The sequence below is a fragment of the Danio rerio genome, chromosome 4 (genome assembly GCF_049306965.1).
Source record: "Danio rerio strain Tuebingen ecotype United States chromosome 4, GRCz12tu, whole genome shotgun sequence".
NCBI classification, from domain to species: Eukaryota; Metazoa; Chordata; class Actinopteri; order Cypriniformes; family Danionidae; genus Danio; species Danio rerio.
Genome location: NC_133179.1, coordinates 39,037,168 through 39,057,669, shown reverse-complemented (window position 1 = coordinate 39,057,669; position 20,502 = coordinate 39,037,168). Strand labels below are relative to the sequence as shown.

Below are 20,502 nucleotides of genomic sequence, written 5' to 3'. Positions count from 1 at the left end.
CGGGGAAAACCAGAGAGTTGACAAGTATGTGTCAAGCTAATGGCTTCATCATGGCTTCATCGATCACGGATCACGGATACAGTAAAATAATCATCTTTGTTGTAACATTACCTCTGTCTTTGTCGCGTTTTTCCTCCTCTTCTTTTCTTTTTTTTGCCTCCCCTGCGCACTAGACTGTTTGGGACGTTTTGACATATTGAGCATGTTGACCCATCAAAAAAAAAATGAACACCGTAGCAGTTAAAGTCTAATTATTTGGAGGGGGGCGTCTTAGGCGAGTAGGTTTTATTATTATTATACTACTACTACTTAGTAGGCTATGCACTATGCAGTTAAATTAATGTGGGCCTATTCTTTTCTGAAGTCATACCAACTTGTTTTAGGCATAGTGGAAGTTACTTTTTTTTTCTTCCCCCATTTCTGGCGCCCCCCTGGACGTACTGCGCCCTTAGCTATTGCCTATACTGCCTATGCCACGGGCCGGCCCTGCTGTGATTGATAATGTGACATTAGAATTTAACAACTCATTCTTAAAGCCAAATTGCTTAATTTGTGAACTTTTTGTACTTGGGGTTTAGTTGCACTGAAAAATCATCTTATGTCTATTTTCTCTGTAATTTTATCCAATACATTAAACTGCCAGGCAAGTTTATTTATACTGTAGCACATTTTATACACAATGGTAATTTAAAGTGCTTTACATAAAGAATGCAAAACTATTATTAAAATAATCACAAAAATAATCACAAAGAATTAAAAAATGTTAACATTTTAATTTTAAATTAATTGAGTCACTTAACAACAGAATAGAAATTGATTATACAAAAATACAGTGGGGTTCGTTTGGACGTAGCAGTGTTCATGCGGCAAATGCACTGCTAGACAAATTGCTTATTGTGGTCCTTAATGTAAAGTTAACATTATGCCAAGTTGTCACAAATGAAACAACGCATGGGAAACGGCTTTAGCGTTAGCAACAAGCTAACGTAAACTAGACAAGTAATTTTAAGTAGCTAATACTTAATTATACCTAATACTTAATAACTAAGTAACTAATACAGCAGATTTACGCCCGTGCTTTTAATATGATTTTGCTATTTAGAGTTTGCAAATAACACTTTTTATGAAATTATTTTATTAAGGGGAAAGTCTGAATGTGCTAATATAAAACCAAATTTACTTCTATAAAAACATGGGAGAAATGTATCAATAAGTCATGACGACTGCAACAGTAAGTGGAAAAAAATGTTAAGAAAACTTTTATTTTGGTGTGGCATGTGACGTCATTAGGCGGCGCCGCTACAGCGCGGTGATTCAACAGGAGAAAGGTTTGTTTTAAAAGTTTTACAGATATAACCCGATTTAAAGTTAAAGTTCTAAAGTTTTAGTTTTTTATATGATGTTAAATTATGTTCCTGCTTTTGAAAATATAATTTTAACATTTTATACAACGTATTACTATTTTATTCTCAGTAACCGAGGGTCATTGTTTGAATAAAGTAACAGAAAAGTGTGTAATAAGTGTTTTAATGAAACATTTTACCCGATTTCTTTTTGTTAATTAAAAGCTGTGCACAATTCTGCCCCGGCCTATGTCAGTGAAGTGAACTTATTAGACTTTATTCAGCTTGTAGACAGTTAAGCTTCCATGACCAGTTTTTGTCTGTCTCGATCTCGTTTTTTTTTTTTTTTTGTCTGTCCCTTGGTCTTGCTGCAAATCAAAAGATGATAGAGGTTTCTGTGTTGCGGCCTCAAGGCTCTGGAAAAGTCTCCCTCTGAACATCGGGATTGCTACATCATTGGATGCTTTTAAATCTAACTTAAAGACTTATTTTTACTCTCTTTCCTTTGAGTGACAAATTCAAGTTATTTTTATTTGTATTTTAGTATTACTTTTAAACATACATTTTCCTGTATTTTAAATTCTAGTATTTTAAATTTTATTGTGTAGTTTATTTTATTGTAAAGTACTTTGGATCAACCACGGTTGTGTAGAATTGTGCTCTATAAATAAAGTTTGCCCTGCCTAGAGTGGCAAAAAAGCTAAACAAAAGACTTTTATTTTGGCATAACGTGACGTCATCAGGCGGCGCCGCTAAAGCGCGGTGATTCAATGGAGAAAGGTTTGCTTTAAAAGTTTTACAGATATAACCCGATTTAAAGTTAAAAGTACTAAAGTTTCAGGATTGTTTATACGATGCAAAATTATGTTCCTGCTGTTGGAAATATTATTTTAACCCTTTATACAACGTAGTACTATTATATTCTCAGTAATCGAGGGCTATTGTTTGAATAAAGTAACAGAAAAGTGTGTAATACGTGTTTTAATGAAACGTTTTACCTGATTTATTTTTGTTAATTATGCTGATTAAAATAAACTGTTGAAGCAAGTGTTGAAGAGAAGGTATTTTATTTCTGTTCATTGTTTTATTTATTTTAAACAGAACATTTTTATTGTTTTGTTCATTTTAAACAGGATAAAGTGTCAGAGAAAAACTCCTGCTGAAGCGACTGATCTCCACACTGTTATAAAGATGGTGTTTATTAAAGAGGAGAATGAAGATGTGAAGATTGAAGAAACATTCACAGTCAAACAGGAAGATCTGCAGAAACAAACAGGTTGATTTTCATTCTCAAAGACCAACTCAGTCATCTGATCCTTATTCAGATATATTTTAATAATAAGAATACTAAATTAAATCCATCTTGCAGCCCAAAGTGGGCTGCCTAGTTCTTCTAAATGCACATAAGCACTCATTAAAAGACAGAATGAGTTTCTTTCTTGTTACTTGTTCTCATGTCTTTTGTCATTATTTTATGTATTATTAGTCTCCCATTTTCTCTACCTTCTTAAGGTTATTGCTTTTCTTGTTCTCCTGCTGTTTGTGAAGCGTCCTTGAGCACCGGCGCTTTATAAAATAAATTTAAGAAGTTTAACTGAGCTGAAGATATTTGACCTACAGTATTCTCCTAGTAGATATCAGCTATTACATTGATAGTGTTGGCTTAGTACTATCCATTTGCATACGTCACGTTGATCACAATTCCCCTTTTTTCATCAACTTCTTTATGAGTTTAATGTTGTTACTAGTTCTCACAGATAATATCTGAGTTAGAAGTAGATCATTATTATAATAACTAATTACCAGGGCTATTGTGTTTAAACAGGGTTTCCGCTGCGTCATAAAATGTCTTAAGATCCAAAATCAAACACAAAATTTAAAATCTTTAGCTAGAAATATCTAAAATACATATAAAAAATTATTTATTTATTATTGTTTATATATATATATATATATATATATATATATATGAGCAAAAATAAATGAGCAAATTACTTGCATACATTCTCTATTTTGAGGACCAAGTTTAATTTTTTGGTTTTAATCCATTTTAAGAAAATTTTTAGGGGATTATTGCAAGAATGTCAATGTGGTGTAACCAAAAAAAATTGGTACCAAATAGTTTACCTTGTTTAAAAAATGTGAAAGCCTCAATGAAACATTGTATCGGTGTTGTAAATGAGAGCGATGCCAACCCTCTTGTGCACCACCAGAGGGAACCATCGCCAGAATTCTGATTCGACTCACGGACTCAAAATCCCATAAGCCCTGCTACCTGGCACTGATTACGGTCCAGGTGCAACTCATCAGCTCTCGTGTATATATACCACACTCACGCTCCGGTTCGTTGCAAAGTCTTGATTTGCCTGGCTGTCATTTCTGAGCGTTCCATACTCCCTGCTTCGGACTGATCTGTGTTTCTGACCCTGTGCTTGTTCTACGATTACGAAAGACATCTGCCTGCCCCTGATCTCCAGCCTGTTATTCTGACCAGTAAGATATCTGCCTGCCTTTGAACTTTTGCCTGTCCCACGTTCTGTCTCCTGGATTGCCCCTTTGTGTTTGTTTGTATGTGTGCTCTTAATAAAGCTTGCAAATGGATTCAATGCCTTCTGACTCATCACAACAATCGGCTAGTCTGGCATAATTTTACATTAGACATATTTAATAGTAAATAAAGGTAAAAATAGCACAATTGTTTTAAATATTATAATTCATTTGGGGAATTTTGTCTGTCACCTCAAATTTCTGAAATGTCAAGATGGTGTAACCACCATTTATTGAGCCATTTTGTTAATATTGTGCACAAGACAGTTAGACAGGAAATTGGATCACAGAGAAGAACTCTTGATAAGACTAATTGCTGCATGCAAAGGTTAGTAACTCTTTTTAAAATATGAGATACTTTGACCTTTTTAAGGTATGGTCAGCTATTCTTAGATATGCATGTCAAATGGTAAGACCCCAGAAATGCACTGATAATAGTTCAATATTATAAAAATAAGTATTATATTTAAAAGTTAAATTTGAAATATTCCCACCAAGCCCATGTGCTTACATAGATGTTATTGATAATGCCTGTCAAATTTCATTTTAAGTTGAAATGTCAAGGGGTGTAACTGGTTACACCATTTGACTCGTATAGCAGGAGTCTTTCTGTTGGGGGTCAATTTAGTCAAATATCATTAGTTCACGATAATGATCAAAAATGCGACATAAATTAGACTACTATTTGGAACTATTTGTGTTCATAGTGTAGATTATTTATTTATTTTTGTTTGAGAAATAGGTGCTTAATCCACAACCTTACTATTAAAGCTGTCAACCTAGGATAAAGTTATTTTACTGCACAACATGAATGTATTTTTTTATGTTAATCCATGTTTACACAATATTCACACAATAAAATGTACACACTCTCTCATTCACACACTAGGGTTGGGCATCTAAGCTATAATGCCGATCCGATACGCATCTCGATACAAGAATACGATCCGAAATATTAGCGATACATTTGTGACATTGCGATGCAACACGATACGATTCACACCCATATCACGATACAATGCGATAATTCAGCACTAGCTAATTAGATCAAGTTTATGAGATTATGTGAAAGAGGATGCTGTGCCATTGAATGAGTTTAATTATTTATTAACCAAGCAAAACCAAGACTTTTTTTACAAACTGGCTTTTCTCTCAGAGCCAGTGTCAATTTACAGTAGAGAGCCATTTTAGAACATAAAGCACATATTATTTAAGTATTTTCAAGATAAAAAGAAGTGTTGTGGTAATTCAGAGTAAAGTGTTAAAATTCTAGAGTTAGATAAAGGTAAAATAACCCTCTCGGCATTAGAAGCTGATTTGCCTCCTTGTAATACAGAGTAACATGTATCTACCTTTGTAGAAAACCCTTGAATTTGAGAAACTAATCAGTGTCTGAAATCTCACCACACCCTCATTCACCTGGCCCTTAAATTAGTCAGTTTAGTCCACTAGACAGAGTGAATGACCACAAATAAGTGAATTCAGACACCTGCTGTTGAACACCTGCTATTAACAAGCACAATCACTGAAGGAATAAGAAATTGAAGGAAGAAATAAATCTACAGACACAGCCTCACACCAAACCAACTGAATTAAAACAGAGGATTAAACAACTCCATTAAATAATAGCATAAGCAGCTTCACTGATTACAGTTTGACTTCATTTCTGTAAGAATATTTGACAATGAACAGAGGTTTATATTTTTTTTTATTAAAAATATTTCACTTGACCTCACCATCATAGAGATCAGAGGCTGCTTATTTGAGCTCTTGAAGCTTTACTCTTATATCCTAATGGTTCTCTGACTGCTATAGCCATGTTTCTAAAACTCATTAGCTATAGCAAAAAAGGTCAAGAGAAACTATACTGTTTATGCTTAATTGTTATAGATTTAATTTCAGGTGTTTATTAAGTTGATTTATAAAGATATGCAAATATAATTGTATTAAAACTGCATGGGACAATACTACTGGTGGTCTGCTGCTCTTCATAGAAGATTCAACAAACAATTAGGATACAATTAATAATTAGAGTGTCATGCACTTAACATTCAAGCTCCAGCTTGCTCTTTATGACACACAGGCATCAAGAATCAGGACATGAACCTCAACCGTGGTTGCTAAAAAAAAAAAAAAAAGAGCTGCATAGTTCATGCCGCAATGCATGCTGGGTGCCAGCATAGTACAAAGCTCCCAGCATGCATTGCAGCATGAATAAATTATGCAGCTTTATGTTCTTACAATCTCTTTCTTTTCCTGTATTTTGTGTTGTTTTTGGGAGGTGATATTTCAGTAGTGTTTTTTTTTTACTTGATTTTATTTTTTTGTTTGTCACCATTATTGAGATTTAAAGACTAATTATTGATGTCTGGGTGTTTTTGAGTTCTGCCATAGATCAAACATTCTCATTGTAAATATTGTTATTAATTAATTGGAGTTTCAGTGGTTTCATTTATGTATATTATTTATTTCTCACACATAACTAATATGATACTTAATTAGAAAACAAGCAGGAAAGGATGGCTATGATATCATAAATAATCTCTTCAGACCAACACTTTAAGTTTCTTTCAACTTTTCCATGCTATATGTTTAAATAGTGTAATTAACACTATCTATAACAGCCAAAATAAAAGACAATTATAGCAAGAAGTTGAAGATCCTGACTAAAGCAGACTCTGTCCTCCATCATGGTGACTTTAAATGAGCAGAAATTTTATTAAGAGCTTTTGTTCACATGACAGAAATAAAGTCACTGGTCAGTAATAGGTGAAGCTCCATGATAAGTTGTTTAATTTGATGAGTTTTTTTAAAGATGTTGAAAAATAACATTTTTTATTGTGTAATTTGTTTTATTTTTATTGATTATTATTTTATTTAGAGTTTTTTTTTTCTCAGTTGATTTCATCTTTGGTTTTGGCTTGTGTTTTTCTGTCCTTCAGTGATCCTGCTTGTTAACAGTTGTTCATCAACAATTCTCAATCCTCCTTTAATTAGACAGTTAATTGTCTCATTAACTTCATCACTGTCTGAGTGTTCAGCCCTCTGTAGTGAGGACACTAGTGAGGATTTTGCCCTGGAATTTAAGGCTTACGTGTGTTCGAATGAAAAATACAGACTATGGGATTTGTTTTTAACAGAAATATTCTGGAAACTGAATTTACGAATGTAAAATGTTGAAAACAGCAGATTACTGGCAACCACTGCTGCCAGTATTTTGACATACATTTAACAGATATTTTACACAATAAGAGTTTGCTAATTAACACTCTGGGTGTTAAAAAATTTAACACTTTCAAAAATGTTACTTTAACACTTATAGTGGTTCCCATATAAACACTGAGGGAGTGTTAATTTGAACTCTAAGGTAGTTAAATCTACCAAATCTAAAATTTGCAGTGTGAGATCGATAAAAAATACAGACTGTTGAATGTGCTTTTAACAGAAATATTCTGTAAACTGAATTTATGAATGTTAAAAACAGCAGATTACTGGCAACCACAGCTGCTGGTATTTTTCCATAAAATCTAAAAAAGAAGAAAAAAAGAAAGAAAAACAACAAAACGGTTTTTGTGTCACCATTGTGGAGGGTAATAGCGTCTCTGTTCAAGTCCAAGATGAAATAAGAGTATTTGATGTTATGCTGCATCTTCTTTTGTTTAAAGGTAACTGTGTAGTTACTAATGCAGTCAAAATCTGTTTGCTACTTGCAATCACACATGAAAACATTATTGCATCTAAAGACTTTACATTTTTTTGCACTAAGCTATGATTTTGTAAAATGAACAATGCATTAGTTCATGAAATATGGTTATTTTTTGTAAATTTATACAGTTATATAAAACTTCCATGTTTTTCACAAAAAGGTTCTGGCAACCACAGCTACTGGTATTTTTTCGGAAATTTAACAGATATTTTACTCAACAAGAGTTTGCTAATTAACACTCTCTTGGTGTTGACAATGTTAACACTTTCAAAAGTGTTATTTTTAACACTTATAGTGGTTCCCATATAAACTCTGAGGGAGTGTTAATTTTAACTCCAAGGTAGTTAAATCTACTATCTAAAATTTGCTGTGTATAAGTGCAATATATATTAAATTATATATATTTGCACTCTTTCAACATAAAGGTTTAGCATTGCACAACAAGAATTGTGATTTAACTTTTCAACTATGAAAACAAGTTTTACAAAGATATATTTTGCCACTGAATATTGTAAAACTTAAGGTCGTGAACTAGCAGTGTTATGCTGCTTTGAAACATCACTGTCACTGTAAACAACAGGCTAATAAAAATATAACAAACCAGCAATCTTCTTGCTGTGGGGTGGTCATACTACCCACTGTGCCACCGTGACACCCATTATTTTTATCTTTATTATTATTAATATTATTATTATTATTATTATTATTATAATTAAATAAAAATTAACAGGAGGAGGTGTTTAAAACCTTCGTTCTTCGTGACACTAGGCTGAATATCTTTGCAGATAAACAATGCAATAACATCCGTTATTGGCGTAGAGCGCACAAAACTGTTGCGCATGGAAAAAAAAAAAAAACTTGCAATGCTTTTCTCACCACTTTTGGAGCTGGTAGCTACAGTTAAAGCAGTGCAGGAACCCGGGGATGCAGGAACACTGGAAGATGCTTTCACAACAACACCGTGGCGCCGCTTCAAGTGAGATTTCAGATTAGTCGTACTGCCCACGTTTTTTACAGATGCGCGGCACATTTCGCAAATTGCATCTGTCCTGTCAAGTCGTCCATCCTTAAATCCATAATGTTGCCATATTTTAGATTTAAAACTCAGTGGGGAATTAAATGTTTGTTTTGCTTCTCGCGCTTTCTGAGGGCGCACCACTAGCTTCATCCGCACACCTGATACACTGAGTTGTAGTGTAAGTGTACACATCCGCAAGTCCGTTGCTAAGGCATACTTTATGTAGGTCGATTAAATTATGCGCCAAAAACAGGTTGACAACACTTGTTAATAAATAAAAAATACATTCTATATTAAAAATATAAGCTGTATCTTGGTAAACCGATGCATCTCGCAAAAACCGATGCATCTCGATTTGCTTCCAAATTTCATTCATCCTCTGCTGCTCTACCGATGCACTCGCATCGTGCACGCGCATGACCGCGTATCGATACATATCGATTAATCTTCCCATCCCTATCACACACACATTCATACAGTACAGTCAATTTAGTTTTTCTAATTCACCTATACCGCAAGTCTTTGGACTGTGGGGGAAACTGGAGCTCCCAAAGGAAACCCATGTCAACTCCACACAGTAAGCCATCCTGGTCCATCTTGGACTCAAACCAGCAACCTTCTTGCTGTGAGACAACTGTGCTAACCACATTAGCCACTGTATCACCCTCCTTTGAAATGTTGTATGTATTTTTTTTTCCTTCTTGAGAAAGTCTTATTTCTTTTAGTTTGGATAGAATAAAAGCAGTTTTTAAAATGTTTAAGCAGTTTTTAAGGTCAATATTGTTAGCCTTCTTAAATACAGAACAAACCACAGTTACCCAATGACTTGGCCAATAGATCTTACTTGCCTAATTAACCTAATTACATTTTTAAATGTCACTTTAGGCTGAATACTAATGTCTTACAAATGATCTAGTCAAATATTATGTGCTGTCATCATGGCAAAGACTACGGAAGAAATCAGTTATTAGAATTTAGTCATTTAAACTATTTTGTTTAGAAATGTGTTGACAATAATATTCTCTCTGTTAAAGAGCCCTTGGGAATTTCTTTTTTAAATAAAAGAAAAAATTAACATGGGAAAAGAAACAAGGTTGACAAGCCTCTATAGACTGAGTGCACACAGCCTTAAGTTTTGGAGGTTTTCATACTTGATGCGCTCGCTGTTGTACTATTATTATTAACAACTGGAGGTGCCTCGGAGGAACTTTAATGATGAAAAGTTGTGAAGAACAAGTCAGAAGTTGCTAAACAAATGAATTGCAGTTGAAATCAGTTTTGTTTGTTTTTTTTTACAGCATGTCTGATAATATTTTTTTCTTCTGGAGAAAGTCTTATTTGTTTTATTTCGGCTAGAATAAAAGCATTTTTTAAAAGCCATTTTAAGGTAAAAATTATTAGCCCTTTTAAGCTTTTTCCCCGCGATAGTCAACAGAACAAACCATGGATATACAATAACTTATCTAATTACTCTAACCTGCCTAGTTAACCTAATTAAGCCTTTAAATGCTACTTTAAGCTGTATAGAAGTGTCTTGAAGAATATCTAGTCTAATATTATTTACTGTCATCATGGCAAAGAGAAAATAAATCAGTTATTAGAGATGAGTTATTAAAACTATTATGTGTTGAAAATGTGTTGAAAAAATCTTCTCTTTGTTAAACCGAAATTGGGGAAAAAATAACAGGGGAGCTAATAGCTCAGGGGGACTAATAATAATTCTGCGTAATTCTGAAGTTAACTGTATAAAATAGTTTGTGGATAAGTTGTGGATACACTCATGAAATTATTTGTTGTCAGTCAGTCGTGTATGCTTACAAAAATTGGCCTTTAATCCCAGCACCAAGGCAACAACAAGTAAGCAGCAGTTCTTACGTACTAGTGTTTTACGTACAGTGTTTGGCAAATTGTTTCTAAATAGCTTAGAAGTAAAATAGTGGATTTTTTTTTCTAATATCATCTACTTAGTTTCATTTTACTTAAGCCAACTGAAAAGAAACAGTGATGGAAAAGGTGTTAAATGTTAAACATGTTTCTTTAGTTTGTTAATATTCTATTGATGAGGGCCACACATTTAATGTAAAGGATTTTATTACTTGGTGTATTAAAAGTTCAGCAACTTGGTTTCATTGTTCCAAACACATTTGTCAATGACAATCCCACCCCCCTCAGAAATTGTTCATCAACTGTCATTACAATATGAGACATGGATACACCGTTCATGCGCCATGATGATTTCTTTTTGCCAGACATTTTGGTTAACATTAAAACAAATTAAAATCACTTCAGCTGAAATTGTTGACTATCATTCTTAATTTGAATTGATTTTAATTGTCAATTTCAAAATCTTTGGCTGTAGAAGCAACACTGTCAGGTGGTGTAACTGTTTTTGTCAATTAGTGTAACCAGTATTTTACATAAAAATATAATTATGTACATGGAAATAATGTGAAATTAAGATTAAAACACCCAGTTTAGTGTATTAAAATAGTTTTTAACATTTTTTACATAATTTGTCAAAGATTATTTAGAAATCAGATGTTTTTAGCATGTGTCAGGCCGAATATTGCAAAAACTCATTAAAATGTACATTTAGAGATAATGCGAATAAAATAAATGTTATTGTGGTATTTTAAAATGAAGTATTTATTTCAGTGTGTACACTTGCATATCATCTAGAAGGAGTAAATTATTTAATATTTCACAATGTTTGGCAGTTACACCATTTGACATTTTCAGTTGGATTCAGTCTTAATGTTTGTAAAAAATGGTGTAAATGTTATTTTTAATGACATTAAATCAACATGAATACAATCTGTACATTTTAAAATATCTAACGGATGCTTTTAAATCAACTTTGTAAAAGATTTTTAAACCTGTTTTGTTACTTACCCTAACAACGAGTTATTATTAAATATTAACATTCAGGTTTAACCTTTGGTCAATTGGGTTAAACAAATACATAATTGTATCTGATCCCGCCGCTCGGCCGAGCGGACTCTCAGATTATGAATATTAATTATCAACAATAACGAATTATTGTTAATCATTAATATTCTGCATTAACTTATTGTTAATTTGACCAAATAAATATACCCAGACCTCGCCGCTCATCCGAGCGGACTCCGTACGGATATATTTATTTAGAAAGGGAATACTTACTACTCCTTGTGAGGTAGCTTAATCATTCTTAAGTTTTGACTAACTTAAATAGCAGCCGGTAGCAAAAGATCTATCATTTCAGTGACCTTTTTCTGTGAGGCAAACAAAAACAATCCAATGCGATTATAATAAGGTTTATTGACTAATCTAACACTTATCAAACAAACGTAAACTGAGTATAGGAATATATGGGCATAACATATAACAGACAAACTAATTCTAAATAGGCTATAAACGGATATATGGAACATATAATAAAACCGAAAGAGACATAAAAGTGAGGAAATACAGAAATTAGATACAGAATGACAAATTTCGCTCAGTTCAACCATGCATAACGAGAATCACCAGTTGATCATAAACACCTTAAAAAGGGGCACAGCTTAAAACGTATATGAAAAATAAACTTGCATTTACTTTCTCTTGTGTCGTGCGAGCTTTGGTTGATGCGCGGGGGATGTCAGAGATTCAGTAGGAGTTTGTGTGTCCTGTTCAGCTTGGTCTAAGTTAAATGGTCCCACGAGGCGCGAGATTAAACTGAGTTCAAAAGTCGGAAAACAAAGAAACGAGGACAGAAGAAGGTTCTCTGCGGAGAAGTTTATCCGAGGTTTTTTTTCTGCTTCTGCCCAGATGTTGGGGGGCAGAATGAGTTATACCTGCGGGTCACGTGACGACCCGTTCAGCATTCTCGACCAATGATTTTAGGACAAAGTTTTGAGCGCGAAACCTCTCTTTGTCTCTTGGCTGTTCGTATGCAAATTTTGGGTCCTCCTGCAGCCTAAGGACGGTTTTTAATTCAGGGCATAAAAAAATGCAGGCCGTTCCTGTTATTATCATGCTCTATGCATCATGTGTTGTAAAATGTCCAGGGCATTCTATTGACACCAAACAATCTACAAGTACATCAACATTAAAAGTACATCAACATAGTTCCCATACCTTTACATCATTGATGCTTTTAAAAAGGCCTGAAAGTACAAATGTGTATAGTCTATATCAGGGATTGTACACATTACAAAAGTTAAATGTAATTAAACAAGAGATTTGGGTTCTAAATGTCTTTGTTTAATTTTTTGAGGAATGTCTTGACTGTGAGCAGAACGTTGGCTAAAGAGGTTTTTTTTTCTTCTCTTATCTTATCTTATCTGTCATGTTCTTTTGAAGTCGGCAGAGAGTGGTTCTGTGAAGTCTCCCAGACTTGTTAACATGTCACCAGGGATTTCTAAGCCAGACTTTATGTCACCAAAAGTCATTTTATTGTCCTGGCGAACCCAGATCGTTTTCGTGGAATGTTAAATGGAATGTTTATCTCCAGAATGCAGGTTACAATATGTTACATGAATAATCTCCACACAGACTCCTACAGAACCATAATTTTTGAAACTTAAAATTAACAGCTTCATAAACAGATGTGTTTTTCCAAGCGTATAAACTGCTGTATAAAGTTAGCTAATCCGTTCATTCCATGGAAGAAAACAAATACCTCAGGGAAATCAATTGTAATAATCAGTCAAATCCAACGTAAGGAGTCAGGAGCGGATTATTACCAAATAAGTTTGAAGGCAGGATACTCATCGTTAAGTGTTGTAATCCTCAGGTAGAATGAGTGTCAACTTTTAGATTGATTGTCAGATATGATTTTCTTTTTCACATAATCCATTGCCTCGGTCGCAATCTGAAACTGCTTTTCTTCTCCATTGTGTGAAATTCGGAACCTGGCCAAGAAAAGCTGTCCATATCGCACGTCTTGTCACCCCCAAAGAGCTCTCCTGACATCAGTAAAGGCTGCTCTTGCCCTTGCAACATTGGCGGTGTAATCCGGAAAGATGGTGATTTGATTACCGTTGTAAACGAGCCGTGTACGTTCTCTGGCTTTTCGTAAGATCTCCATGGCATCTCCATCGTAATTGTAACTTTGTGTTAATGGTACGAGGCTTGTCCCCTGGCCTCCTTGGAACAAGGCTACGATGTGAGCTGTCAATTTTGACATCTCTGTCCACTTGAAGCCCTTCTTTTAGCAGTTTGGATACCGCTGTAGTTGAACTTGATCCCAGGAGCTCGGGGATTCCCGTAATGCAAATATTTCCCTTTCTCATGCACCCTTCCATATCTTCACATTTTTCTTTTAAGTCGCCGACATGTCTTGTAAGCTTAGTTACCGTTGCCTGGAGATGTTCTCTTTTATTTGGTCAATTTCAGAACGCCCAGCGGTGGCATTATTCGCGATTTCGGTTCTCATAGCCTGTAGTTCAGATTTAAGTGCATCAAAATCTTCGGCCACTGCATTTTTCAACTCTGATGAAGATGATATGATGATTCTTCAACAGATGATATGTCCGCACTTAAGGAGCAGAGAATGTCCGCCTTTATCCTCTGAAAAGCCAGTATTTGTATCTTCAGGCCGTCCAGAAGGAGATATGACAGGTCGGCCGGGCTCACCGGAACTACTCTGTTTAAAATTGTGTCATTTTTACACGTGTCAAAAACATACATTTATCTTTATGCTGCAGCGGAAATGTCTTAATGTATTTTTTTGCATAACTGCAGTGCAAATGTCTAGTTACTTATATTTACATAGTTTTGAGTTTTCCTTGTTGAAAATTAGTTGGAGGTGGTATCACATTCGTTACATTTTTGCTAATTGAAACAAATGCATTTTGCATTGAGCATCTACAGGGGGTCTGACAGAAGTTGCCTGCCTGATTTTTGGTAGAAGGCGGAGAGGGTACATTTGATGAAGGTAACCCTCGCATAATTCTACACCATAAACGCTGCATATGTACATTAGTGCAGTGCAAGTATCTAAAGTTTTTTATGTTTACATTAGTGCAGAGCAAATGTTCACTCAAATTGTTCTGTTATTTATGTTTACATGTTTACTATAATGCATTGAAAATGAATGTTTATTATATTGACAACTTTATATTGTTGCTGTCAACAACATAGAAATTATGTTCAGTTTGTGTTTATATATATTTTTTTACATGAATAAATTTAGCTTCATTATCTACTCTTTAATCTTTAGTTTAAGCATTTACTGATGGGCAGAAGGCAAGCCATTGTGTAAATCAGGTTGATGCTTGCTGTAATAGAAAGAGATGATGACTGTCCAGCTTGTTGCTTCACCCGGCAGATGAGATGCTCAGTGTGGACCCTCAGCCTTGTGATGGATGGCATCTCCCTCACAGTTGATTTTACTCTGGACACGTTGCTCTAGATGTTGTAGGATGTAGATGTATAAATCTGATAGAAATGCATTAGGTTTTGCATGTAAGTATTTGTGCCTAACACATTTGTTTTAGTTTGGTATTTGCCTCTTACATGACACTAGAATGTTGTTGTGTTTGTGTGTGTGTGTATGTGTATGCATGTATACAGTATATACAGTATAATAGAATTTACTATAGTACGGTTAAAAATGTTATATTATTTAATATAAAATACAATTGCAACTTGTTACTACTTTTATCTGGGTTATATTCTTGTACATAGTTTTTTAACTGTACCTTTAGAACCTTATATTAACACCAAAAGCAGCATCATAGCAGTCTCCTTTCAGACACTCCACCTCTTCACAGAGATTGTCAGCCAGATCTGGTGTATTAATCAACTATCGTGGCTTCTGGAACTGAACAGTAATGATGTTCCAGATGCTGGACATCCACTGCCACATGGCCTTACCAGTTTAAGACTAAATCTAATCAGATCTAAATGCTCTGATGCGTTTAGGTTTCACCGCCATCAGATTTCGCTATGCGGAAGAGCCTGACTGATATTCTACCGGAAACATGTCAGCAGAGTTTGTGCATAGAGCCCATTTACTATAAGTCAATGTAAAAGCACTAGATAAATAAAGATGAATTGAATGAAATCTGCTTAAATGGGTACACATTAATGGACCAGACAAAATATCTGATTTATTTTACATTTAATGTGCATCAAAGTTAGTGTGTGTAGCCAATGTTTCTAGTGTCTTCTCACTTTTCAGCTTTCAATGAGAGTTTTTAAGACTCAATAAAAACTAATGATTTTTTTTATTTCAGACCTAATTGAAGAGTATGAGGGGAGTAAAGAGGAGGAACATCATGTCAAAATTGAGGACAAAACTCATTTACAGACTGATGGTATTTTGAAGAGGAGAGACAAGAATCGTTTCACCTGCACTCAGTGTGGGAAGAGTTTGGCAAACAAAACCAAACTTAAGAATCACATGAGGATCCACACTGCAGAGAAACCATTCACATGCACTCAGTGTGGAAAGAGTTTTGAATTACAAAATAGTCTTACAAATCACATGAAGATCCACACTGGAAAGAAACCATTCACTTGCACTCAGTGTGGGAGGAAATTCAACCAATCATCAAACCTTAATAATCACATGAAGATCCACACTGGAGAGAAACCATTCACATGCCCTCAGTGTGGAAAGAGTTTTGGATTACAATATAATCTTACAAATCACATGAGGATCCACACAGGAGAGAAACCCTTCACATGCACTCAGTGTGGGAGGAGTTTCAACCAATCATCACACCTTAAAAATCACATGAAGATCCACACTGGAGAGAAACCATTCACATGCCCTCAGTGTGGAAAGAGTTTTAGATTACAAGGCAGTCTTACAATTCACATGAGGATCCACACTGGAGAGAAACTATTCACATGCACTCAGTGTTGGAGGGGTTTCAACCAATCATCAAACTATAATAATCACATGAAGATCCACACTGGAGAGAAACCATTCACATGCCCTCAGTGTGAAAAGAGTTTTAGATTACAATATAGTCTTACAAATCACATGAGGATCCACACTGGAGAGAAACTATTCACATGCACTCAGTGTGGGAGGGGTTTTAACAAATTATCAAACCTTAATAATCACATGGTAATCCACACTGGAGAGAAACCATTCACATGCCCTCAGTGTGGAAAGAGTTTTGGATTACAAGGCAGTCTTACAATTCACATGAGGATCCACACTGGAGAGAAACCATTCATATGCCCTCAGTGTGGAAAGAGTTTCAACCAATCATCAAGTCTTAATACACACATGAAGATCCACACTGGAAAGAAATCCTTCACTTGCGCTCAGTGTGGGAAGAGTTTCAACCAATCATCACAGCTTAATCAACACATGATGATGCACACTGGAAAGAAACCATACACTTGCTCTCAGTGTGGGAAGAGTTTCAGCCGCTCATCAAGTCTTTATAATCACATGAAGATCCACACTGGAAAGAAATCCTTTACTTGCGCTCAGTGTAGTAAGAGTTTTACCTGCTCATCCTCCCTTAATCGACACATGAGGATCCACAGTGGAGAAAGACCATTCACATGAACTTAGTGTGAGAAGAGTTTTAGCCAATCATCACACTATAATCTACACATGAGGATCCACACTGGAGAGAAACCATTCACTTGCACTCAGTGTGGGAAGAGTTTTAGCCAATCGTCACACCTTAATAAACACATGATGAGCCACACTGGAGAAAAACCATTCACTTACACTTAAGCCGCGGTCACACTTGAATTTTTTCCCCATAGACTTCCATTCATACGCATGCGAATCCGTAAGACCGGAAATGCAAGTTCTTGCGTCAAGTTTCGTAGTTCACTGCCTTGCAAAGTTCAATCTTGGTGAAATCTTACCTGAGAAATTGCATCACTTGACTGTGTGAGACCAATCAAAGATCAAAACATGACCTCTCTAGACAGAAATTTAAAATATGGACCAATCGCTCACTTTTTTAAATATCTAATCATCTTTGTAGCGAAATTAGCTCAGTTTATGAATATTAACGATCAATAATAACAAGTTATTATTAAATATTTTTATTGCGGTTTAACCTACTGTCAATTTGGCTAAACGGATATATAACACAATTCCGCTCGCTCGTTCAAGCAGACTCTCAGATTATGAATATCAATTATCAATAACAACATATTATTATTCATCCTTAATATTCTGGATTAACTTATTGTTAATTTGATGAAGTAAATATAACCAGACCTCACCTGCTTGTCTGAGTGGACTCTGTGATGATCTGTTTATTTAGAAAGCAAATTATTAGTACTCCGTGTGAAGTAGATTAATCATTTATGAGTTTGATGAACTTAATAACAGCTTGTAGCAAAGGAATCAATCGCTTTAGTGACTTTTTCTGTGAGGCAAACAATACAATCCATTTGATTATAATGGGATTTATTGACTAGTCTGACATGTAACGAACAAACGCTCAAACATAAAACAAAAGTGAACTGAATATAGATAGGCTATATAGGGATCTATGAAACCTATAATAAACAGAAAGAAACAGAAAAGCGAGGAAATAGAGAGTTTAGATTAAAGAATGGCAAATCTACCTCAGTTCCACACAACTATTCAGGACCATTAAGATTGCAAAGAAAACACCTTTTTGATAAGGGGCACAGCTTTAATGCATAACATAATTACCTTTAGAAAGATGGTTTTTCTCTCTTTTTGCGAGTATTCTCTCTGATGCGTTAGATGGAGTCCTTTAGTGTCCTTTCTATGTGTTCGATGAAAAATACAGACTGTGGAATGTGTTATTAACAGAAATATTTTGTAAAATGTAAATGTTTTTGAATGTTTTTTGAAGTTTTGGCAACCATCTTTGGCTTACCTCTAGATAAGTGGTGTCACACAGGCTCAGACTTTGTGGCACCAAGAGTCATAAACATACGCAGAGGAAACTTTTTTTTTAAACCCCTTTATAAAATCGATACGTAATTTTATCTGACTGTACATTACATCTTGTTTAATCCCGCCCCTTTTCACAGCTCCGAACAACAGAATTTTGCATGCTCAAACTCTAGTGTAACCGCAGCTTCAGTGTGGGATGAATTTCAGCAACTCCTCAGACCTTAATAAACACATAAGGACCAGTAGCGTAGCGCAAATTGCGGAGGCCCCCCTGCAGGGATCACTGACGGGGCCCTCGGTGGGGGGGATGGGGGGGGACAATGCGGGGAAGCGATCACAAATTGAGGAGGGGGGAAGGGAGGCGGGGTGGAGCGACAACGCGGGGAAGCTTTCACAAACTGAGGAACGATCACAAACTAAGGAGCAGGAAAAGGGAGTGAGGTGGAGCGACAGCGCAGGGAAACCTTCACAAACTGAGGAGCGATCACAAACCAAAAGCAGCGAGAGCATCAAAGTAGCCAGAAGTCATTAATTATTAATGAGAACTGGCGTCAAGGAACCGCACGGTGCGTCTTCTCCTGTGTGGGTGTCGAGGAGAGTTGAAATCAAGTCAACTTTATGGTATGACATATGATGCGGTTCGGCTGCAAGCAATCAGAATGAAGTAGTCCGCCGCTTGAGAGGAGTTCAGTGAACACAGACCTGTGAACTTTGGTTCCGACCACAGATGTTCCCAAGAGTTTGATTATTGCGGTTGCCGGATTTTCAATTATTGAAAATCGCGACGACGTGAGTGTGAAAAGACTTTTATTACAGCTCCAAAATTGAAACTGCACCAGACGATTCACACTGGAGAGACGGTACAAGTGTTCACACTGTGACAAGGTTTAATCAGTTAACACATCTGAAAACAGAAGAGGATTCACACTGGAGAGAAACTGTACCGATCTGATCAGTGTCTACAGAGTTTCACTCATTCGGGGCAGCTTAACAAACACATGGACAAAAAGTTGCACACAAGACATGAATGCTGCAAAACATTTTCTCATGTGCACAGGATGTTGAATGTCTGAACAATGTTTGAAAAGGCTGAGTGATGGTATTCTGTACACTTCTACACAGCAGTAGGTGGGGTTGTAAATGTGTTGCGCTCCTCACGTTAACCGTAAACACAGTGATGGCGGCTGAGAGAAGAACAGTTTCATAAACATCTGACAAACAGCATCTCAGTGGCTTAAAATCTCTTTGCAAGTGATTGTACAGGTACGGATACATTTGTACTCCACTCTTCAGTGTATTCATGTAGCTAGTGTTGTTTTGGATGATGTTTTCTGTCTGACTTCCTGAATGAGAAACAAATCACTGAAAAGACTCCGCACATCAAACAAGGTGAAGCTCCAAGATGGTTAGTTTGCAGTATATCAGGGCCTCAAGTTTAGAAAGCCAATTCAGTTGTCCTGTGTTGCAGCTTTTATTAGTAAATTTTCTTTACTTTTAGGTTCAAGATTCTTTCTAGTTTACTACATTTACTTTTTTGAGTAGAATACAAACTTAATGAATATTTTATGATTTAGGCAGAGCGACAGGTATTAAGTTTTACAATATTAATACACTGTGATGATCCTAAAGTAAATCCCAGGTAAATCCTGATTGGATGCCTGCATTACTCATCAATGTGTATATAAAAGTTGTGTTAGCTTTCACAGGACGCTGTGGCTACTCAGGAGTCCTTATGTAAAGACCTGCCATTTCATCGACTCTTTAACTTTAAGGTTTTGTTTTGCATTACTTATATCATGCAGTTAACATGTTGTTGTGATTATATCCTAAGTTCTTTATCTTCATTATTATCCATAGACATTTGTTTGTTGCTTTTATTAATTGTTCTATGAGTTATATTCTATAATAAATAATTTGCATTCAGGCTATTTTGTTGGTTCATTTTTCTTTTATGTTGCGACTCTAACAAGCTACATGTACTTGATATACTGAAGTAGAGAAGTAACTTTAGAAAGGCAGTTAATTTTGAGTAGGATAGTTTGTTATTTTGAGTACCTCAGAG

General features: G+C 35.4%; 1 protein-coding gene and 1 long non-coding RNA gene across 10 annotated transcripts in view; both read left to right on the top strand.

Annotated features, from left to right (window-relative positions):
* LOC141381752 (uncharacterized) overlaps window positions 1-20,502 on the top strand; it is a 537,547-nt gene that overhangs the window by 146,732 nt on the left and 370,313 nt on the right. The gene's annotated exons all lie outside the window — the stretch shown is intronic.
* On the top strand, window positions 1,289-20,364 carry LOC137487297 (uncharacterized). Of its 9 annotated transcripts, XM_073947597.1 has the most exons (6): window positions 1,289-1,328; window positions 2,477-2,619; window positions 14,104-14,200; window positions 14,453-14,516; window positions 14,910-15,046; window positions 15,820-20,364. In XM_073947597.1, exons 5-6 carry the CDS (start codon window positions 15,010-15,012, stop codon window positions 17,112-17,114), a joined length of 1,332 nt encoding a protein of 443 aa, XP_073803698.1. In that variant the 5' UTR covers window positions 1,289-1,328; window positions 2,477-2,619; window positions 14,104-14,200; window positions 14,453-14,516; window positions 14,910-15,009; the 3' UTR covers window positions 17,115-20,364. The 9 variants fall into 9 exon arrangements, with proteins under 9 accessions (XP_073803698.1, XP_073803701.1, XP_073803697.1 ...); XM_073947600.1 differs by lacking the exon at window positions 14,910-15,046; XM_073947596.1 differs by lacking the exons at window positions 14,104-14,200; window positions 14,453-14,516.